Genomic DNA, 25,193 nt, shown 5'->3' with positions numbered 1-25,193 from the left:
GATGGCGTCCTGGATGTCCTTCCACGTCAACTGGCGATCCACACGTCGACAAAATCAACACCCTGGTGTGGGCAAATCGACATCTGACTGTCAGGGAGCTTGCTGAAGAGTGTGGGATATCAGTTGGATCTGGTTACGAGATTTTGACCGAAAAATTGAAGATGCACCGCACTGCTGTGAAATTTGTGCCTCAGAACTCGTGAATTTTTGGCCAAACTCTCGATCACTGTTCTTCCCCACCACCCTACTCACCTGACCTTGCTCCTTGGGATTTTTTCTTGTTCCCCAAACTCAAAAGACCCTTGAAAGGAAGAAGATTTGAGACAATTCCGAGATTAAGGCAAATGCGACGAAGGAGCTGGAGGACATTACAAAGAAGCATTACCAGGACTGTTTCAACAAGTGGAAACACCGTTGGGATAAGTGTGTGCGTTGGGGAGGAGAGTACTTTGAAGGGGACCCAGACCTGTAACTTCTAAATAAAGTACATTTTGTTTTATGGCGTCAGTCAGCGTATTTTTTTAACAGCCCTTGTATATGGTTTAGTGATTTTTTGATTCTTGAGATATATTGACTTTAGTTGGTTGATTTTGCTTTCTGTCTAGGTGTGTGCGTATAATGTTTTCTACGGTTTGTGGAGGAAACTTATTGATGTTGATGAAGTATTGTTTTATTTTGTCTAATTCATCGTTAATTTTATCTGGTGAGCATAGTTTTATGGCTGTGTTTATTTGGTTTCTTAGTATGTTGAGTTTTTGTTTTGTTTCATGTGCTGAGTTCCAAGGAATGTATAGTCCAGTATGGGTGATTTTTGGTGGATTTCTGTTTTGAATTGTGTGTCGGTTCTTGTAATTTTGAGGTTAAGAAATGATATTTGATTGTTTTCTTCCTGTTCACATGTGAAGTCAATGTTGGGATGTATAGAGTTAATGTGATTGAAAAAATTAAGTATGTGTTCTGTAGATTTGAATCCCACAACCGTGTCATCTACATATCTGTACTAGTATAGTGGTGGATGTAATGCTGTGTTAATTGCTTGTGTTTCAACTTGTGTCATACAAATATTAGCTAGAACTGGTGATACTGGGTTGCCCATGCTTTGGCCATTTGTTTGTATGTAGTTGTGGTTGTTGAACATGAAGTTTGTCTTTATCGTGGTAAATTCTATGAGGGTTGCTAATTGGTTGCTGGGAATGTCTATAGATGGGTTAGGGTCTCGGATATAGAGTTCTAAGGCTATCTTGCAGGCTTCAGTGGTTGTAACTTCTGTAAAGAGGGATGTAACATCGAAACTGGCCATTAAGGCTTTATGATTAAGTTGATTTAGATTAGACTTGAAATTAAAAGAGTCTTTGATGAATGAGCTAGCTGATGTTAAATATTTGGAGAATGCCCATGCTATGTTTTTACCAAGATTGTAATTAAACGATTCATATGTGGACATTATTGGTCGTAATGGACAATCTGGTTTATGAGGCTTGGGGATGCCGTATATTTGCGGTGTGCATGAGTCGGTTTTACGTAGGTAGAAATAAAGTGTTTGTGAAATTGTGTTGGCTTTTTTCATTTGTAGTAGTAATTTGTTCAGTTGCGTCTCGTGTGTCTTTGTTGGATTTGTGTGTATTGGTTTAAATTTGTTAGTGTCTCATAGGATGTTGTCATTTTGTGGATGTATTCATTCGTGTTCATTATGACTATAGCGTTACCTTTATCTGCTTTTAGAATTTTTATGTTTTTGTCTTGTTTTAGGTTTTTAATGGAATTAATGTCTCTTTTTGTAAGATTGTTAATAATCTTAATTGGTAACAAACTGAATTCGATCAGCGGTGCTGGAAACAGGAAGACTGTTTATGTTTAGTGTTTATTAGTCTGTATTAAACAAGAATCTGTAAATGAGTGTTATTCTGTGAGTACCAGTCATTGAGTCAAATTAGTACATGTCTTACAAGATTTGTCTCATGGTTTGGTATTGAGTGAATGGATGTTAGTGGAGAATTGTGATTCATCTGTAACTTAGTAAACTTGGATAAAGATTTGTAATGAAAGATCAAGACACCATCCATTAAAACTGTCCATATATGTTTTTGTTCTTTACAGGGTTTAGGTAAAACTTTACAAACTATCTCTCTCTTTGGCTACATGAAACACTATCGGAATGTCAACGGACCTCACATGGTGATTGTTCCTAAGTCCACCTTGGCCAACTGGAAAAATGAATTTAAAAGGTGGTGTCCTAGTCTGAAGGCTGTCTGTCTGATTGGAGACCAAGAAACAAGGGTGAGAGAAATGGTGCTCAGTTTCTAACAACTTTGTAGTGTTGAGTTTAAAGGTGGTGTCCTAGTCTAAAGGCTGTCTGTCTGATTGGAGACCAAGAAACAAGGGTGAGAGAAATGGTGCTCAGTTTCTAACAACTTTGTAGTGTTGAGTTTAAAAGGTGGTGTCCTAGTCTAAAGGCTGTCTGTCTGATTGGAGACCAAGAAACAAGGGTGAGAGAAATGGTGCTCAGTTTCTAACAACTTTGTAGTGTTGAGTTTAAAAGGTGGTGTCCTAGTCTAAAGGCTGTCTGTCTGATTGGAGACCAAGAAACAAGGGTGAGAGAAATGGTGCTCAGTTTCTAACAACTTTGTAGTGTTGAGTTTGTGCTTTTGCAGAGTTCTGGAAATTTTATTATTTTGTGCAATATTAAGATTGATATGTGTTAAGAAAGGTAAACACTTTTTCTCTCCTCTGGATGTCTTAAAACTTTTATTTATATAGTAATGAAATTCTTATAATTACCACACTTCAAACACTTCATGGAATTATTCTGTAATCATGAAATTTTAGACTTAAGAAAATAATATCTTAATTTTTGAAACTTTAAACTTAAAAGTTATCTGATGTACAGTAATCTGTCAGTTACCATTATTATTAAATATAGAATTACAAAAGTTCCTTGTTTGTTGTACCATAAGGTTAATGATTATTTATTCATGACCCACGGGTATTTGGTATTTCTTGTTTCATGCTTGTAAGTCAGCTTTTAGGCTTAAATTATTATATAATCAACTTACTGTAATGTTTTATTTCTGTCTTAAAATTGCTTCTCTGTTTAATCAGGCTGCTTTGATAATGATACGCTGATGCGGAGAATGGGGCGTCTGCGTGGCGTCTTACGAGATGGTTATTAGAGAGAAAGCAGTTTTAAAAAAGTTTAATTGGAGATACTTGGTGATTGACGAGGCTCACATTATCAAGAATGAGAAATCAAAGTCATTATATTTAATATTTATATGGTTTGTTTATGGAGCCTCACCATTATCAAGAATGAGAAATCCAAAGTACATATATTTAATATTTATATGGTTTGTTTATGGAGCCTCACTGTATCAAGAATGAGAAATCCAAAGTAATGTATATTTAATATTTATATGGTTTGTTTATGAAGGTAACTTTGAGAATAACTTGTGTGTGTTTGTGTAACAACTTAAGTAAAATCCATAACATCACATGACTGGGCTGATGTTGTTAAAAGGTGGGTTTCAACTCATCAGTTATCGAATAGAAGACTGTTTCATTTCAACTGTACAAACTTGTAGTCTTTGTATATCATACTTTGTTATATACAAGTTTGTGTGATTGTTTAGCATGGTGTGAAGTTTTAAGGGAGAGCATATTTTAAAATATTTTTACACCATTCTGACTTAGGTATGACACACAAGTCAATTCTGAAACTATTACACAGTACCCTTTGTACTTGCAGCTTTCAGAAATTGTTCGAGAGTTTAAGTCAACCAACAGACTGCTCCTAACGGGAACACCATTACAGAATAACCTTCATGAACTCTGGGCTTTACTCAACTTCTTGCTACCTGATGTGTTTAACTCCTCTGAGGTAACCACTTGTTGTGTAGTTCTAATGTTTTTGTGTAGAGGTTGCTAGTGAGGTACAATATTTAATCTTTAGCTGCAGAATTTTTCCCAGCATTTTATAATTTCCTGTTTTTATATATTTTATTTGTATTATGTAATATTTCAATATGTATATACATATAAAAAAAATTGTATGTAATTTTTTTAAAAAAGTAATTCAGCATGCTCTGAGCCAACCATATCAGTGGGAATAATTTTTCCACCAATCAGAATTTAACAATAAACTGGGTGCGTTCTGTGGACTGTTGCTTGAAAGAAATGAGAGTGCACCATATGGTGTGTGCATGAGTTTACTTGTCATTTTACAGACACGTTCTGCAGCTAAAGGGGTTAATAATGCACTTTGACACATTCTCTCAGATAACTGTAGTCTACACCAATTCAAAATATTTAGTCATGTTTTATGTTGTGTAATAACATAGTTTGTTAGAAAAGAACAAAAGTTGGCAGTCCACAAGGATAGATCCCGAATTTGTTTTTATACTCATAGTTTGGAGAATGAAACTTAGGAATTATACAAACAAAACTATTTGAGAAGAAAACCTGATTTTGATGTATTTTTGTATAGTATTATTTTGAGTTATATTTGTAATGTAAGATAAATCAGTGTGATGTATGATCTTTATAGGACTTCGATGCGTGGTTTAATACAAACAACTGCTTGGGGGACCTTAGTCTTGTTGAAAGATTACATGCTGTAAGTTTTATCTCTGAAATATCTTCCTGTAATTCTATATTAATTGTCTCTGTATCCGTTAGTAATGTGAACTTCCAACCATATCGAGGCCATACATTTACAGTAAAGTTAAACAAGTAATGAATATAATTAAATAAACTTGTAGAGTTTTAAATGCAATGTTTTGTCAGTTGCTTACTCATGTGATTGTTAGTGTTATTACTAAAAAGTTATATTAGCTAATGTTTCACAACAATCTGTGTATTAAATATTCTAGTCAATGTTGTTAATGAAAGTAACATTAAAGAAATCTGAGTTTATCTTACGTTGTTATAATGGTTTTAAAAATTAAGACATTTCAGAATACTGGACATTTAGTAAATTTGTTTTTCTCAGGTACTAAGACCCTTCTTGTTACGTCGACTGAAGTCGGAAGTGGAAAAAAAACTGCCACCCAAGAAAGAAGTTAAAATCTATGTTGGTCTGAGCAAAATGCAGAGAGAATGGTAAGTTGAACATCATGAGGAAAGCGTAATTTCTTTTTCTTATCCACCCTGTTGCAAGTCATGTAACCTTAATGTTTTATAATAGGTACACAAGAGTATTGATGAAAGACATTGATGTGGTGAATGGTGCGGAAAGTTGACAAGATGCGACTTTTAAACATTCTGATGCAACTTGGAGTGTTGTAATCATCCGTATCTGTTTGATGGGGCTGAACCAGGTTTGTTTGTTTGTTTATGAAAACTTCTATTTGTGATGGGGCTGAACCAGATTTGTTTTATTCCAGAAAGTTTCTGTATTATTGTTTTTGATTATAAAAATATATCTTTTCATTTACACATCTTAAAACTCATTAGACTCCTTGGACTGGGTCATCGAGATGCTTTCCTTCCAAGAACATTTCTCTACTTTTTATTGTAGGTATGTTATGAGCGTGACAGTAAGTTCTACTTTTCAATTAATTGTAACCATGTGCTACCACCTGAACTTTCAAGCCTCTCAAATCTGCAGTTCATATTTGAGGTTTACCATATTTTAACTACATGGGTTTCTGACCCAAATATTGTAATTTCTTCCATGCATGCAGTATTGGTTAGGTGAATAGTTTTATTTACTGTTTATCTCTGGTTTTAGTTCAATATTTGTATGTTTATGGCATAGCACAGTGTTTTATGGCTCCATAAAGACATTTGATCTATGTTAGTAAATTATATGTATAACTCTTTAAACATTAGTTCACTTTTTTGAATTGATTTGATTTTTGTTCATACCCTACATGTTATTTTCTCCAGTCACCATTTCTTCCACACCCACGTGTTCCCCTTCATCTTCCACACCCACGTGTTCCCCTTCATTATGTTAAAACATAATTATAATTATTAGTAAATTGAACTTCACTTCTTGGATTTGGAGAAATTTCTTCTCTTGAATACTTGTACAGTTTGTAGTGTTTTTGTTTTCCAGTCATTTTTACGATAACCATGCAAGTCTTTTCCTGATGTAATTGTTTCAGTTACATTAAGTGATTATTCCAAGTTACATTTCTTTATTTTCTTTGTAATATGTTCAGTTGATTAATTATTATTTCTACCTGTGTTGTTTTGACTGGTTTTTTTATCTTTTCGGTAACTGACAACAGGATGTTTAGTCGTTTTTCATTACATTACATTAGCTGCTAACTTGTTTTTGATAATTCATGTCTTTTTCAGTGGCATGGTCTTTTCATTGGTAAAAGTGTCGTAATTATAGTGTGACAGTTAGTCCCACTGTTTGTTGAGTAGCCGTGAAGCTAAAGGCAGGTGTTTTCTAGCCACCTTCCATCTACTCTTTCTGTGCTAATAAGCAGTTTTGTGTAAAATTCAACAAAAAATAACCATAATTAACAAATATGCTAGGATTTATTAATTCCAGAGAGTTATAGCTTAATTTCCAATACCTGTATGGACAAGTTGAACATTTAGGAAGACACAGTTTACTTCTGCGAATCATGTGTATATTAAACCTATGTTACAGGGCCACCTTACACTACAGATGAACACCTGGTGTACAACTGTGGAAAGCTTGTTATTCTTGACAAGTTACTTCCAAGGTTACGGGAACAGGGATCTCGCGTTCTCATTTTCTCACAGATGACACGAATGTTGGACATTCTTGAGGACTACTGTCTGTGGCGAGGTTATATGTATTGTCGTCTAGATGGACAGACCCCACATGAAGATAGAGAGGTATGTAAGTGTGAGATGTTACCTGGCATTGTGTAGGTAAGTTTGAGTTGCATTTACTCTGCTTGACATACTGGACTCCCCATCCTTAGAGGGAAGAGAGTAAGTACAAGACATCTGGTTATCTAGGTAGGTTTGTTTGAGTAATGTATATTGAGGACTGGATGGTTAGCCCCATGAAGATATAGATGTAAGTACAGGACAGTTCCTTTTGTTATCTAGATAGACTTGTCCAAATTGAAATGTAAAACACGTATGAGCACCTGGCAAACACAAGAGAATGTCTGATGATGTACAATAAAAGTAATTTTATATTTGGAATTTTTATGTCCTGAGTTTTAGTGCTTTACATGCATAAGATGGCTAACAGTTTCATTTATCAGCAAATACCTCTAGGTATTTAAGTAAATCTTGTTTTTCAGATTCAAATAGGCGAGTTTAATAAACCTGAAAGCGAGAAGTTTCTGTTCATGTTAAGTACTCGAGCAGGTGGCCTGGGTATTAACCTTGCTACTGCTGATGTGGTTATTCTGTATGACTCGGACTGGAACCCTCAAGTTGATTTACAGGCTATGGTAGGTCGTATTCCTCTTATGACTTATGGCTAAAGTATCTTGTGTTTACTAAACCAACCATGAAGTTTAATGAGAATTGGATAATGATAAGATTATTAAATCTAAAAAAGTTGTGTATTGACATGGGTGGGACTTGCTGTGTTATGCCTTTTCTGTTTTGTTTTTTTTACTGGATGAACTAATATTTGTATAAGCTGTACTTTGGAAGTAACCCTGAATTTTTTATGTATCTAGGATCGGGCACACAGAATAGGTCAAGAGAAAACTGTTCGGGTTTTCCGTATGATAACAGAGAACACGGTAGAAGAAAGAATTGTCGAACGTGCTGAAATCAAGCTTCGTTTAGACACTGTTGTTATTCAACAAGGTAAAAACCGTTTATTGTCTGGTTACTGTTGTTTAATAGGGTATTGTCACGGGTTGTGTAGATATTATTTAGCATGGTATTGTCTTGTGTCCAGTATATTTGTTCAGCAAATCTTGCATTAAAATTTCTCAACAAAGTATTGTTATGGATTAAGTAGAAAATGTCATTCGGCCCTAGGGATTGTGGTTTTTGTTAGCTAACGTTTTTACTTAATGTTAAACTATAGCTCGTAGTCTGTTACTGACTAAAAATATTGTTTTTTTATGATCTGGATATGTAAATATGTCTTATTGTCATAAGAGTAGGCTAGTGGGTGAGTTGACTAGCTGCCTTCACTGTAGTCTATCACGTTGAAATTAGGGATGACTGTGGGATATGCTCGTATTATCGGTTTGTGCAAAACTCAACAAACGGCCTACTAAATATTTACAGTTATGTTGTTAGTGGATAAAGAAATCTTTCATACACTGCAGTCATTCATTAAGACAACAGTAAGACAAATTTGATAAAGTGGATACAAACAGTAGTGAGTAAAGTATTTTGAAATGTAATATTTAACTGAGTAGACGGTAACTGTTAAGAAATAGGTATACATGAAAGATTTGTTGTTTATAATCTGTTATTTACCTAAATCCAGCAACTTATGGTTGAATAAACAGTTTTTTGTGAACCTTCAGTAAAGTGGATGAATTTGACACGCATGATTTATTTGTTATCTTGTTTATAATAAAAGACCTGTATAAATGTTTAGTAATAATTCTCAGTTAGTTTTCCTAATGACCTTTTAAGTTATAGAGTAGATTACATTGTTGTAAACTTTTCAGTTCTGTAAGTTCTTGTGATTTCACTTGTAGGACGATTAGTAGACAGCCAAGGAAATAAACTGGGGAAAGATGAAATGTTAGGAATGATTCGGCATGGTGCAAACCATATATTTGCATCAAAAGATAGTGAAATAACTGATGAAGATGTTGATGCTATCCTTGAGAAGGGAGAACAAAAGGTATATAAATAGTCAATAAAAGTGAGACATTGTTTTTAAATTGAAAAATGACTCAGTATTAAATTTAAAAAAATGTAAATTTGTTTATAACTTTCAAAATAATCTATTCAAATGTTAATTATTTTGTTTGTCAGCCATCTTCCTGAGATGTGCTTCAACACTGACTGTAACTTTCAAAATGATCTATTCAAATGTTAATTATTTTGTTTGTCAGCCATCTTCCTGAGATGTGCTTCAACACTGACTGTAACTTTCAAAATGATCTATTCAAATGTTAATTATTTTGTTTGTCAGCCATCTTCCTGAGATGTGCTTCAACACTGACTGTAACTTTCAAAATGATCTATTCAAATGTTAATTATTTTGTTTGTCAGCCATCTTCCTGAGATGTGCTTCAAAACTGACTGTAACTTTCAAAATGATCTATTCAAATGTTAATTATTTTGTTTGTCAGCCATCTTCCTGAGATGTCTTTTCTTATTTCTCCTGCTAGACAGAAGCTTTACAGAAAAAGTTAGAATCCCTTGGAGAGAGCTCTCTGAGAAACTTCACTCTTGACACACCAGGTGAAAGTGTTTACAAGTTTGAAGGTGAAGATTACAGAGAAAAACAAAAGGTATTTAAATAAATTATTTAACATTTTAACCAAAATTAACACTTTTACTATGGATATCTTTTTCTGTGTGTCACTAAGTTTTAGTAATTTACATTTAAACTTTAACTAAACTGTTTTTGTATAAAAATTTATTTTCTTTAAACAACTTAATAAATAAACTAAGTTTTATAAGGGTTTTTTTTTAAATCCTGAACTTCTGGAAACTTTTGACATTTTCCCACTATTCACCCCCGTCTCCAACTTGTTTACCCCACCCCTCCATGAAGTAAGAATAATGTAACTTATAATGTTGTCATTGTTTAGGCTTAACATAATATTTATGTTTCAAATTTTTACACCTTTTTTCTTGCCCTGAAATTTAATGCTATAATATTTATAACCAAAGAAAGTTGAAATTTTAATGTGTCCAATGCCATATTGTATATATTCTACTTACACTGCATTGTTTTCTATACAGAGAATGTTTTGTTTTGATTTTCATTAATGTTTATTTCCAGATAAGTCAGTTTCACAATCCTCATTCTTATGGGAAAATTAACAGTTAACTTGGGTGAATTTATAACAGTTCTCACATTGTCAGAGAGCCAGAAACTTTGTGAGAGTGAGGGGATATTTAATTTTTTTTGTATGTTAGTCTGTTCTTTGGTGCATTATTTATTTAACTAAAAATTGTTTAATGTTTCACTGTGGTTAGCATAAAAATAAGTAAAGTGTTATTGACAGCAAGAGAAAATAGGATCGGGTATTTCTTTGTTTATTAAATAAAGATATTTTTAGATTAGGTAATAATAAATGAAATGATAATATATGTTTCAGAGGGAAAATAAATGCAGCAACACTATGTTGAAAGTTAAGTGTTAAATCTCTAAACACGAAGACTACAAAGTGGTGATAATGTCAGATTGACCGAGCTCTCTCTGAGAGAGTTAACGTAATTTTCACCTGGAGCAGTCAACATGTTTACTACTCATCTTCATAGAGAAATATTTAGTAGAAATACTTTATTAAAAATTCACATTTTTTTGTCTGCAGATTATTGAAAGCTTGTGATATTATGTGAAGGTAAAACTAGTTGTGAGATAGTTAATTACATTAACATGTAGTGGATATTGACTCTGGACATTTTTAACAAAGAAACTTGGTATTAGTGTCAGTTAAATGCTAACTTAAAAATTTGTTGTTTTTCAGTGATGTATATTTGAATGGATAGTCTGTGCCACATGTTTGTACCAGCTTGAAATAATGTTTGTACAAGTAACGAGACTGATATAAGTAACAGTACTAGTTAAAACGAGACTGATGCAAGTAACAGTACCACTTAAAACGAGACTGATGCAAGTAACAGTACTACTTAAAACGAGACTGATGCAAGTAACAGTACTACTTAAAACGAGACTGGTACAAGTAACAGTACCAGTTAAAACGAGACTGATGCGAGTAACAGTTAACTGTTACACAATTCACATAATTTTGTTTTTTATTTCAGACCATGAGACTTTATTACGCATGATCCAAATTAGATATTTTTTATACTGAATAAATTATGTATTTCTCCCTAACGTAGGCTAGTGGAATGCACTGGATCGAGCCTCCTAAACGAGAGAGGAAAGCGAACTATGCTGTTGATGCTTATTTTAGAGAAGCGTTACGAGTTAGTGAACCAAAAGCTCCCAAGGTACAATTCATAAACTTTTAGTATTTGTTCATAATGTTTAGTGCTAAAGGTAATTTTCTGGTTATCAGTGCTTAATCTGAAAAACAAATTTGTAAGAAACTTAAATAAAACTTATAATAACTGTAAGTTCACTTGCTTAGGTTAGTTCGTACCTTGATATTTTATGAAACTTGGTGTTGAATGAAAAGCATCATCAGTGTTGTGCTGGTACAGCAGATGTAGTTTGATTGTAACACACTCATTTTACTCATAGTTTCTTAGAATTATAAAACTATCACTGGGATTCCAATTGAATTTCTTTGTTTTCATTTTCAAAATGAGACTTAAAATGATTGTTCATTTTTGTGGTAATTTACATTCTGTGTGGCCATTTTCAGTGGGGCCTAACTTCTATATTAATAGATAAGTCATTTCCAATCCAAGTTCTTTTTAATAAAAAACTGTGATTGGATAATTATAAGATTCTGCAGCGATTGAGATGTCAGTTTTGTCTGAAAAATGTTTTCTAATTTTTATAAGTAATTTTTTTTATTGTTTTTCTACTGCTTGTGAACAAGCTGGTAGGTAAAAGGGTATAGGACATCTGGGTAACAAAATAAGGGTTGAATGTCTTGCAGGTTTTCCTGATGTGTTATAGTCTTTGTTTCTTTAATATTTGTTTTTAGGTTTTGATATATTGTACTAATTCTTTTTAAATATTTTTGCATGGTCTCAGTTTAAAACTAACATACACATGTAATTTTGCATTTATTATGTATTTTAAATGTGGTTTTAGGCTACAAGGTGTTGATATCTCAAAATAAAACTGGACAGATAGAACTTATCTTTTTCTCAAATTAATTTTCATGTAGGCTCCTCGACCTCCCAAACAACCCAACATCCAAGACTTTCAGTTCTTCCCACCTAGGTTATTTGAACTTTTGGATAAGGAGATCTATTATTTCAGGAAGACTATTGGATATAAGGTAATATTTCTTTTCAATTGTATTCATTGCTAATATTATTTCTCTTGTGAGACTTCTGTTGTAATTTACGTTATAATTTCAATATTTTTCCTCTTTACCAATGATTAATAGGTTCCACAGAATCCAGAACTAGGTGCCGACGCTGACAGAGTCCAGCAAGACGAACAGCTAAAGATTGACGAAGCTGAACCTCTAACGGAAGAAGAAATTGCTGAAAAAGAAAAACTTTTGACGGAGGTATCTTTGCCAAAATAAATGTACTTATGACGGAGGTATCTTTGCCAAAATAAATGTACTTATGACGGAGGTATCTTTGCCAAAATAAATGTACTTATGATGGAGGTATCTTTGCCAAAATAAATGTACTTTTGACGGTGGTATCTTTGCCAAAATAAATGTACTTTTGACGGTGCTATCTTTGCCAAAATAAATGTACTTTTGACGGTGGTATCTTTGCCAAAATAAATGTACTTTTGACGGAGGTATCTTTGCCAAAATAAATGTACTTTTGACGGAGGTATCTTTGTCAAAATAAATGTACTTTTGACTGAGGTATCTTTGTCAAAATAAATGTACTTTTGACGGAGGTATCTTTGTCAAAATAAATGTACTTTTGACGGAGGTATCTTTGTCAAAATAAATGTACTTTTGATGGAGGTATCTTCGTCAAAATAAATGTACTTATGACGGAGGTATCTTTGCCGAAATAAATGTACTTAACAGCAAATAATTTTTAGAAAAATCTTTAATTACAAAACTGTTGACTCTGTACATAAAATGTAGTAGATGCATCGTGTGGTAAATTATTGAAATAATGATGAATGTTAATATGAGGTAGTTTTATAGCATGTATGTCTATAATTAACCACATGTGTTTTGTTATTTTTAATATTTCGTGACATCATGAACATAATTCTTCATTCAGGGATTTACAAACTGGAGTAGAAGAGATTTCAATCAGTTTGTGAAAGCTAATGAGAAATATGGAAGAGATGACATTGAAAACGTGTCCCGGGAGGTGGAAGGGAAATCTCCAGAGGAGGTATCTGATCGTTTCTTTGTGGAGTTCATTATATCCTGGTACCATTTGAAATAGTGTTTGTATTATACCAGATCTTTTGTCAGCTACTTAACTGTTTTCCTTTTTTAGTTATAAATAAAAGTAATGTATAACAAATATTTCACTTATTTAGGTCATGGAGTATTCTGCAGTGTTTTGGGAAAGATGTCATGAGTTGCAAGACATTGAGAGGATCATGGCCCAGATTGAGAGAGGAGAAGCCCGTATTCAGAGACGAGCCAGTATCAAGAAAGCTCTGGATGCCAAGGTTAGAACTTCTGTCACTTTTTACAAGTTAGAATTTAAGATCAGTAGAAATCTGTTCTTTTTAAATGTCTCCAGTAACAACTTTTTCTTCATGTCCTGAGGTTGTAGTGAGTTACATTGAAATGTTAACTGTGCTACTTTCTTATCTTGATATGCCAGTAATTATATTATACAAACTTAGCTAATAGTTTATACTTCAATTGTATTATAAGTTTTTAAAGTTCTGCTTGTACTTAAAAAGTCTGAAATTTCACATAAAGTGAGAACTGTGACATTTCCTCTGTATCCCCACCCCTGACAACTGCGACATTTCCTCTGTATCCCCCACCCTTTCTTCGCTAATTCACTTACAGCTCCTTTAAAAATATGAAATTTGATGTAGAATGTAAATTACTTGTTATAATACTATCATCTTTCAAGTAAAGCATAACATTCATATTTGGTGTAGAATGTAAATTACTTGTTATAATACTATCATCTTTCAAGTAAAGCATAACATTCATATTTGGTGTAGAATGTAAATTACTTGTTATAATACTATCATCCTTCAAGTAAAGCATAACATTCATATTTGGTGTAGAATGTAAATTACTTGTTATAATAATATCATCCTTCAAGTAAAGCATAACATTCATATTTGGTGTAGAATGTAAATTACTTGTTATAATAATATCATCCTTCAAGTAAAGCATAACATTCATATTTGATGTAGAATGTAAATTACTTGTTATAATACTATCATCCTTCAAGTAAAGCATAACATTCATATTTGGTGTAGAATGTAAATTACTTGTTATAATACTATCATCTTTCAAGTAAAGCATAACATTCATATTTGGTGTAGAATGTAAATTACTTGTTATAATACTATCATCCTTCAAGTAAAGCATAACATTCATATTTGGTGTAGAATGTAAATTACTTGTTATAATACTATCATCTTTCAAGTAAAGCATAACATTCATATTTGGTGTAGAATGTAAATTACTTGTTATAATACTATCATCCTTCAAGTAAAGCATAACATTCATATTTGGTGTAGAATGTAAATTACTTGTTATAATACTATCATCTTTCAAGTAAAGCATAACATTCATATTTGGTGTAGAATGTAAATTACTTGTTATAATACTATCATCTTCATAACATTCATATTTGGTGTAGAATGTAAATTACTTGTTATAATACTATCATCTTTCAAGTAAAGCATAACATTCATATTTGGTGTAGAATGTAAATTACTTGTTATAATACTATCATCTTTCAAGTAAAGCATAACATTCATATTTGGTGTAGAATGTAAATTACTTGTTATAATACTATCATCCTTCAAGTAAAGCATAACATTCATATTTGGTGTAGAATGTAAATTACTTGTTATAATATCATCTTTCAAGTAAAGCATAACATTCATATTTGGTGTAGAATGTAAATTACTTGTTATAATACTATCATCCTTCAAGTAAAGCATAACATTCATATTTGGTGTAGAATGTAAATTACTTGTTATAATACTATCATCCTTCAAGTAAAGCATAACATTCATATTTGGTGTAGAATGTAAATTACTTGTTATAATACTATCATCTTTCAAGTAAAGCATAACATTCATATTTGGTGTAGAATGTAAATTACTTGTTATAATACTATCATCCTTCAAGTAAAGCATAACATTCATATTTGGTGTAGAATGTAAATTACTTGTTATAATACTATCATCCTTCAAGTAAAGCATAACATTCATATTTGGTGTAGAATGTAAATTACTTGTTATAATACTATCATCCTTCAAGTAAAGCATAACATTCATATTTGGTGTAGAATGTAAATTACTTGTTATAATACTATCATCCTTCAAGTAAAGCATAACATTCATATTTGGTGTAGAATGTAAATTACTTGTTATAATACTATCATCTTTCAAGTAAAGCATAACATTCATATTTGGTGTAGAATGTAAATTACTTGTTATAATACTATCATCTTTCAAGTAAAGCATAACATTCATATTTGGTGTAGAATGTAAATTACTTGTTATAATACTATCATCTTTCAAGTAAAGCATAACATTCATATTTGGTGTAGAATGTAAATTACTTGTTATAATACTATCATCCTTCAAGTAAAGCATAACATTCATATTTGGTGTAGAATGTAAATTACTTGTTATAATACTATCATCTTTCAAGTAAAGCATAACATTCATATTTGGTGTAGAATGTAAATTACTTGTTATAATACTATCATCTTTCAAGTAAAGCATAACATTCATATTTGGTGTAGAATGTAAATTACTTGTTATAATATCATCTTTCAAGTAAAGCATAACATTCATATTTGGTGTAGAATGTAAATTACTTGTTATAATAATATCATCTTTCAAGTAAAGCATAACATTCATATTTGATGTAGAATGTAAATTACTTGTTATAATACTATCATCCTTCAAGTAAAGCATAACATTCATATTTGGTGTAGAATGTAAATTACTTGTTATAATATCATCTTTCAAGTAAAGCATAACATTCATATTTGGTGTAGAATGTAAATTACTTGTTATAATACTATCATCCTTCAAGTAAAGCATAACATTCATATTTGGTGTAGAATGTAAATTACTTGTTATAATACTATCATCCTTCAAGTAAAGCATAACATTCATATTTGGTGTAGAATGTAAATTACTTATTATAATACTATCATCTTTCAAGTAAAGCATAACATTCATATTTGGTGTAGAATGTAAATTACTTATTATAATACTATCATCTTTCAAGTAAAGCATAACATTCATATTTGGTGTAGAATGTAAATTACTTATTATAATACTATCATCTTTCAAGTAAAGCATAACATTCATATTTGGTGTAGAATGTAAATTACTTATTATAATATCATCTTTCAAGTAAAGCATAACATTCATATTTGGTGTAGAATGTAAATTACTTGTTATAATACTATCATCCTTCAAGTAAAGCATAACATTCATATTTGGTGTAGAATGTAAATTACTTGTTATAATATCATCTTTCAAGTAAAGCATAACATTCATATTTGGTGTAGAATGTAAATTACTTGTTATAATACTATCATCTTTCAAGTAAAGCATAACATTCATATTTGGTGTAGAATGTAAATTACTTGTTATAATACTATCATCCTTCAAGTAAAGCATAACATTCATATTTGGTGTAGAATGTAAATTACTTGTTATAATATCATCTTTCAAGTAAAGCATAACATTCATATTTGGTGTAGAATGTAAATTACTTGTTATAATACTATCATCCTTCAAGTAAAGCATAACATTCATATTTGGTGTAGAATGTAAATTACTTATTATAATACTATCATCTTTCAAGTAAAGCATAACATTCATATTTGGTGTAGAATGTAAATTACTTGTTATAATACTATCATCTTTCAAGTAAAGCATAACATTCATATTTGGTGTAGAATGTAAATTACTTGTTATAATACTATCATCCTTCAAGTAAAGCATAACATTCATATTTGATGTAGAATGTAAATTACTTGTTATAATACTATCATCCTTCAAGTAAAGCATAACATTCATATTTGGTGTAGAATGTAAATTACTTGTTATAATATCATCTTTCAAGTAAAGCATAACATTCATATTTGGTGTAGAATGTAAATTACTTGTTATAATACTATCATCCTTCAAGTAAAGCATAACATTCATATTTGGTGTAGAATGTAAATTACTTGTTATAATATCATCTTTCAAGTAAAGCATAACATTCATATTTGGTGTAGAATGTAAATTACTTGTTATAATACTATCATCCTTCAAGTAAAGCATAACATTCATATTTGGTGTAGAATGTAAATTACTTATTATAATACTATCATCCTTCAAGTAAAGCATAACATTCATATTTGGTGTAGAATGTAAATTACTTGTTATAATACTATCATCTTTCAAGTAAAGCATAACATTCATATTTGGTGTAGAATGTAAATTACTTGTTATAATACTATCATCCTTCAAGTAAAGCATAACATTCATATTTGATGTAGAATGTAAATTACTTGTTATAATACTATCATCCTTCAAGTAAAGCATAACATTCATATTTGGTGTAGAATGTAAATTACTTGTTATAATACTATCATCCTTCAAGTAAAGCATAACATTCATATTTGGTGTAGAATGTAAATTACTTGTTATAATACTATCATCCTTCAAGTAAAGCATAACATTCATATTTGGTGTAGAATGTAAATTACTTGTTATAATACTATCATCTTTCAAGTAAAGCATAACATTCATATTTGGTGTAGAATGTAAATTACTTGTTATAATACTATCATCTTTCAAGTAAAGCATAACATTCATATTTGGTGTAGAATGTAAATTACTTGTTATAATACTATCATCTTTCAAGTAAAGCATAACATTCATATTTGGTGTAGAATGTAAATTACTTGTTATAATACTATCATCCTTCAAGTAAAGCATAACATTCATATTTGGTGTAGAATGTAAATTACTTGTTATAATACTATCATCCTTCAAGTAAAGCATAACATTCATATTTGGTGTAGAATGTAAATTACTTGTTATAATACTATCATCCTTCAAGTAACGCATAACATTCATATTTGGTGTAGAATGTAAATTACTTGTTATAATACTATCATCCTTCAAGTAAAGCATAACATTCATATTTGGTGTAGAATGTAAATTACTTGTTATAATACTATCATCCTTCAAGTAAAGCATAACATTCATATTTGGTGTAGAATGTAAATTACTTGTTATAATACTATCATCTTTCAAGTAAAGCATAACATTCATATTTGGTGTAGAATGTAAATTACTTGTTATAATACTATCATCTTTCAAGTAAAGCATAACATTCATATTTGGTGTAGAATGTAAATTACTTGTTATAATACTATCATCCTTCAAGTAACGCATAACATTCATATTTGGTGTAGAATGTAAATTACTTGTTATAATACTATCATCTTTCAAGTAAAGCATAACATTCATATTTGGTGTAGAATGTAAATTACTTGTTATAATACTATCATCCTTCAAGTAAAGCATAACATTCATATTTGGTTACAAATAGAAAACCAAACCTATCTTGTCACATTCTTTCTTTCATGATTTGTTAATGTTTCTATGACATTTAATACAATATTATTTATAACTCATAGAAAACTGAAATTTTAATGTCAAGTGGTGTATTAATTGTTTGTTCTATAAAGATAATTGTTGATCTCATGAAATCCAAACTTTATTTCCATGGGAAACATGTCAACAAGTTTAGAACTGCTGGTTTTGAACAGTTAGAAAGCCAGGAAATTGTAAGATTTACAACACGTTGCCTGCTTTTAACACACTATTATTCTGTGTTCTTTAGTGCATTACTTGATCACTTAAAAAAATATTCAGTGCAGTAGTACCATTAGTATAAAAAGGTGGGGTTAAGGGTCATTATCAGTAAATTAATAGACACATTATTATTTGTGTGTGTTCTTATTTATTAACTAAAATGTAGAAACAAGAAACTTATGTTGTTCAGTAAATGTTGTGAGGTTCACCAGTTAGGACCTTATGTGTAATGTAATTTGATATTGTAACATGTTGTGAGGTTCACCAGTTCAGACCTTATGTGTAATGTAATTTGATATTGTAACATGTTGTGAGGTACACCAGTTAGGACCTTGTGTGTAATGTAATTTGATATTGTAACATGTTGTGAGGTTCACCAGTTAGGACCTTATGTGTAATGTAATTTGATATTGTAACATGTTGTGAGGTTCACCAGTTAGGACCTTATGTGTAATGTAATTTGATATTGTAACATGTTGTGAGGTTCACCAGTTAGGACCTTATGTGTAATGTAATTTGATATTGTAACATGTTGTGAGGTACACCAGTTAGGACCTTATGTGTAATGTAATTTGATATTGTAACATGTTGTGAGGTACATCAGTTAGGACCTTATGTGTAATGTAATTTGATATTGTAACATGTTGTGAGGTACACCAGTTCAGACCTTGTGTGTAATGCAATTTGATATTGTAACATGTTGTGAGGTACACCAGTTAGGACCTTATGTGTAATGCAATTTGATATTGTAACATGTTGTGAGGTTCACCAGTTATGACCTTATGTGTAATGTAATTTGATATTGTAATATGTTGTGAGGTACACCAGTTAGGACCTTATGTGTAATGTAATTTGATATTGTAACATGTTGTGAGGTTCACCAGTTAGGACCTTATGTGTAATGTAATTTGATATTGTAACATGTTGTGAGGTTCACCAGTTAGGACCTTGTGTGTAATGTAATTTGATATTGTAACATGTTGTGAGGTACACCAGTTAGGACATTGTGTGTAATGTAATTTGATATTGTAACATGTTGTGAGGTTCACCAGTTAGGACATTGTGTGTAATGTAATTTGATATTGTAACATGCTGCATGTGAAGTTATTTACAACTTACAATGACACAAATAAGATTGAAGTATGACTGAATGTATAGTGTTATGAATGTGAAACTACTCAGGATAAACAAGTGTAGTTTCATAATGTATAGTGTTATGAATGTGAAACTACTCAGGATAAACAAGTGTAGTTTCATAATGTATAGTGTTATGAATGTGAAACTACTCAGGATAAACAAGTGTAGTTTCATAATGTATAGTGTTATGAATGTGAAACTACTCAGGATAAACAAGTGTAGTTTCATATTCTAGTTGGAAGTCATTCTAGAAATGGGGGAACGTAATTTAGATTGTGTGTGAAATCAGTCAAACTGACCAACCTTGTTAATCTAGGGTTAAGATAATAACAGTTGAAATATAAAGCTTTACAGAGAAAAAATTTGAAATTTACTGAAGAGGTGTTAGAGACGAGGAAAACAAAAGCTAAGATTTCCGAGACAAAAGTAATTTTATCTTTATGTGGTCATCACTTAGCACTCAGAACTAGAATATGTAAATATATTATATATATATATGTGTATATGTTTTCATGGAAAATACATCATTCAATATTCTTTGTTTGTGTGTGTTTGTACGAAATTCTTGTAACATTCACTGAAGGTCTGCCCCATTTTTCAAAGATACACAAATTGTGTTAAAGTGTGGAAAGTAGTGAGTTCAAAATGGTTACTAGATCAGTCTTAAGTTGCATGTATTATTTTATATAATAACAAGGATGCTGGGCATGAATGTTATAACTGGATGGGAAGGAGATATGAACTTTGTGTTATAAAATAACTGGATGGGAAGGAGATATGAACTTTGTGTTTTAAAATAACTGGATGGGAAGGAGATATGAACTTTGTGTTTTAAAATAACTGGATGGGAAGGAGATATGAACTTTGTGTTTTAAAATAACTGGATGGGAAGGAGATATGAACTTTGTGTTTTAAAATAACTGGATGGGAAGGAGATATGAACTTTGTGTTTTAAAATAACTGGATGGGAAGGAGATATGAACTTTGTGTTTTAAAATAACTGGATGGGAAGGAGATATGAACTTTGTGTTTTAAAATAACTGGATGGGAAGGAGATATGAACTTTGTGTTATAAAATAACTGGATGGGAAGGAGATATGAACTTTGTGTTTTAAAATAACTGGATGGGAAGGAGATATGAACTTTGTGTTATAAAATAACTGGATGGGAAGGAGATATGAACTTTGTGTTTTAAAATAACTGGATGGGAAGGAGATATGAACTTTGTGTTTTAAAATAACTGGATGGGAAGGAGATATGAACTTTGTGTTTTAAAATAACTGGATGGGAAGGAGATATGAACTTTGTGTTTTAAAATAACTGGATGGGAAGGAGATATGAACTTTGTGTTTTAAAATAACTGGATGGGAAGGAGATATGAACTTTGTGTTTTAAAATAACTGGATGGGAAGGAGATATGAACTTTGTGTTATAAAATAACTGGATGGGAAGGAGATATGAACTTTGTGTTTTAAAATAACTGGATGGGAAGGAGATATGAACTTTGTGTTTTTCCATCGTAGATGGTTCGTTATAGGGCACCGTTTCACCAACTTAGAATAGCGTACGGTACTAACAAAGGAAAGAACTACACTGAAGAAGAAGACAGGTTTCTGGTGTGCATGCTTCATAAGTTGGGCTTTGATAAAGAAAACGTCTACGATGAACTGCGAGCTGCTATTCGTCAGGCTCCTCAGTTTCGATTTGATTGGTTTATCAAGTCCAGGACGGCTGGGGTAAGGGATATACTGACATTCGTCACGAAAACTAGTTTTTATTTTGGTTCACTTCTAGCATGATAAAAATAGTATTCATTATAGAGATTTAGCTGCTGTTTGAAGCTTCAGTATACATGTTTGTTTTGTAGTGTATTCAAGTCAGTAGTAATGCTGTTTATTTTAACATTTGTCTCAAATAGTTTGAAGAAAGTAAGAGGTTCTCATATGTTGTGCGTAGTTTCTGTTTTAACTAGATGTAGAAAAGGTTTAATATTTGTCTGGTTTTTAAAACAGTTCATTGAATTTTACAAGGTAGAGTTTTTAAACTCCTTATAATAAATGGTTAAACTTGCTAGTTTCTGTTTATCATTTTGCACAGGAGTTACAGCGGAGGTGTAACACACTAATCACGCTGATAGAGAGAGAGAACCAGGAAATGGAAGAGAAAGAAAAAGTTGAAAGGAAAAAACGTGGACCTAAACCAGGAATACCAAAGGTAAAACTTAAATACGATAAAATAAGAGCTTGACATTTTTAAATCTCAGTTCGTATGAAGTAGTTACATTTTACTTGTATTTTAGTTTCATTTTGCAAAATGTTCTATAAATTGACTTCTGAAATGAAAACCAACCGTAACCAAAACAACCTTGTTACAGTTAGAATCATTCATCTGATTGGAACATTAATGATAAGAAGTAGCTAAGAGAACTTTGTGCTTCCTCTAATATCTGTTGACAGGATTTAGTTAACATCTGTTGACAGGATTTAGTACATGTTTAAACTGTTTCTTCCTCCCCCTGTGTCACCCCCACCTTTAGCAGCAGTTATATTTTTATAGATGTTATGTAAACAGGAAATAATAGAATAATTTGTGAAGAACAAAATTACTAAGTATTTTGTATGTAATTCAGTTATACCAGAACACTTGATAATGTTCCAGTTATACCAGAACACTTGATAATGTTCCAGTTATACCAGAACACTTGATAATGTTCCAGTTATACCAGAACACTTGATAATGTTCCAGTTATACCAGAACACTTGATAATGTTCCAGTTATACCAGAACACTTGATAATGTTTCAGTTATCCCAGAACACTTGATAATGTTTCAGTTATCCCAGAACACTTGATAATGTTTCAATTATCCCAGAACACTTGATAATGTTCCAGTTATACCAGAACACTTGATAATGTTCCAGTTATACCAGAACACTTGATAATGTTCCAGTTATGCCAGAACACTTGATAATGTTTCAGTTATGCCAGAACACTTGATAATGTTCCAGTTATACCAGAACACTTGATAATGTTCCAGTTATACCAGAACACTTGATAATGTTTCAGTTATCCCAGAACACTTGATAATGTTCCAGTTATACCAGAACACTTGATAATGTTTCAGTTATCCCAGAACACTTGATAATGTTTCAGTTATCCCAGAACACTTGATAATGTTTCAGTTATGCCAGAACACTTGATAATGTTTCAGTTATCCCAGAACACTTGATAATGTTCCAGTTATACCAGAACACTTGATAATGTTCCAGTTATACCAGAACACTTGATAATGTTCCAGTTATGCCAGAACACTTGATAATGTTTCAGTTATGCCAGAACACTTGATAATGTTCCAGTTATACCAGAACACTTGATAATGTTCCAGTTATACCAGAACACTTGATAATGTTTCAGTTATCCCAGAACACTTGATAATGTTCCAGTTATGCCAGAACACTTGATAATGTTCCAGTTATGCCAGAACACTTGATAATGTTCCAGTTATGCCAGAACACTTGATAATGTTCCAGTTATGCCAGAACACTTGATAATGTTCCAGTTATGCCAGAACACTTGATAATGTTCCAGTTATGCCAGAACACTTGATAATGTTCCAGTTATGCCAGAACACTTGATAATGTTCCAGTTATGCCAGAACACTTGATAATGTTCCAGTTATGCCAGAACACTTGATAATGTTTCAGTTATGCCAGAACACTTGATAATGTTTCAGTTATGCCAGAACACTTGATAATGTTCCAGTTATGCCAGAACACTTGATAATGTTCCAGTTATGCCAGAACACTTGATAATGTTCCAGTTATGCCAGAACACTTGATAATGTTTCAGTTATCCCAGAACACTTGATAATGTTTCAGTTATGCCAGAACACTTGATAATGTTCCAGTTATGCCAGAACACTTGATAATGTTCCAGTTATGCCAGAACACTTGATAATGTTCCAGTTATGCCAGAACACTTGATAATGTTTCAGTTATGCCAGAACACTTGATAATGTTTCAGTTATGCCAGAACACTTGATAATGTTCCAGTTATGCCAGAACACTTGATAATGTTCCAGTTATGCCAGAACACTTGATAATGTTCCAGTTATGCCAGAACACTTGATAATGTTCCAGTTATGCCAGAACACTTGATAATGTTTCAGTTATCCCAGAACACTTGATAATGTTTCAGTTATGCCAGAACACTTGATAATGTTCCAGTTATGCCAGAACACTTGATAATGTTCCAGTTATGCCAGAACACTTGATAATGTTCCAGTTATGCCAGAACACTTGATAATGTTCCAGTTATGCCAGAACACTTGATAATGTTCCAGTTATGCCAGAACACTTGATAATGTTTCAGTTATCCCAGAACACTTGATAATGTTTCAGTTATCCCAGAACACTTGATAATGTTTCAGTTATCCCAGAACACTTGATAATGTTTCAGTTATCCCAGAACACTTGATAATGTTTCAGTTATCCCAGAACACTTGATAATGTTTCAGTTATCCCAGAACACTTGATAATGTTTCAGTTATCCCAGAACACTTGATAATGTTTCAGTTATCCCAGAACACTTGATAATGTTTCAGTTATCCCAGAACACTTGATAATGTTTCAGTTATCCCAGAACACTTGATAATGTTTCAGTTATCCCAGAACACTTGATAATGTTTCAGTTATCCCAGAACACTTGATAATGTTTCAGTTATCCCAGAACACTTGATAATGTTTCAGTTATCCCAGAACACTTGATAATGTTCCAGTTATCCCAGAACACTTGATAATGTTCCAGTTATGCCAGAACACTTGCCAGAACACTTGATAATGTTTCAGTTATCCCAGAACACTTGATAATGTTTCAGTTATCCCAGAACACTTGATAATGTTCCAGTTATGCCAGAACACTTGATAATGTTCCAGTTATGCCAGCACACTTGATAATGTTCCAGTTATGCCAGAACACTTGATAATGTTCCAGTTATGCCAGAACACTTGATAATGTTCCAGTTATGCCAGAACACTTGATAATGTTCCAGTTATGCTAGAACACTTGATAATGTTCCAGTTATGCCAGCACACTTGATAATGTTCCAGTTATGCCAGCACACTTGATAATGTTCCAGTTATGCCAGAACACTTGATAATGTTCCAGTTATGCCAGAACACTTGATAATGTTCCAGTTATGCCAGAACACTTGATAATGTTCCAGTTATGCTAGAACACTTGATAATGTTCCAGTTATGCCAGAACACTTGATAATGTTCCAGTTATGCCAGAACACTTGATAATGTTTCAGTTATGCCAGAACACTTGATAATGTTCCTGCTAGTT

The 25,193-nt window shown here is 31.9% G+C and overlaps 1 protein-coding gene across 1 annotated transcript in view; it reads left to right on the top strand.

Annotated features, from left to right (window-relative positions):
• The window catches only part of LOC143228714 (SWI/SNF-related matrix-associated actin-dependent regulator of chromatin subfamily A member 5-like), a 38,880-nt gene that overhangs the window by 12,186 nt on the left and 1,501 nt on the right, over positions 1 to 25,193 (top strand). The window contains 20 exon segments of the mRNA XM_076460004.1: positions 2,098 to 2,277; positions 3,100 to 3,279; positions 3,743 to 3,874; positions 4,541 to 4,609; positions 4,985 to 5,094; positions 5,180 to 5,224; positions 5,226 to 5,267; positions 5,269 to 5,312; positions 6,605 to 6,816; positions 7,236 to 7,388; positions 7,623 to 7,755; positions 8,610 to 8,758; positions 9,252 to 9,374; positions 10,939 to 11,049; positions 11,901 to 12,014; positions 12,126 to 12,251; positions 12,940 to 13,056; positions 13,208 to 13,342; positions 21,373 to 21,585; positions 21,947 to 22,063. Of these exon segments, the coding sequence (XP_076316119.1) occupies positions 2,098 to 2,277; positions 3,100 to 3,279; positions 3,743 to 3,874; positions 4,541 to 4,609; positions 4,985 to 5,094; positions 5,180 to 5,224; positions 5,226 to 5,267; positions 5,269 to 5,312; positions 6,605 to 6,816; positions 7,236 to 7,388; positions 7,623 to 7,755; positions 8,610 to 8,758; positions 9,252 to 9,374; positions 10,939 to 11,049; positions 11,901 to 12,014; positions 12,126 to 12,251; positions 12,940 to 13,056; positions 13,208 to 13,342; positions 21,373 to 21,585; positions 21,947 to 22,063 (2,505 nt within the window).

Source organism: Tachypleus tridentatus, chromosome 10 (genome assembly GCF_004210375.1).
Source record: "Tachypleus tridentatus isolate NWPU-2018 chromosome 10, ASM421037v1, whole genome shotgun sequence".
Taxonomy (NCBI): domain Eukaryota; kingdom Metazoa; phylum Arthropoda; class Merostomata; order Xiphosura; family Limulidae; genus Tachypleus; species Tachypleus tridentatus.
Note: the sequence above shows the minus strand (reverse complement) of the source record. Positions and strands in the feature narration are given on the sequence as shown.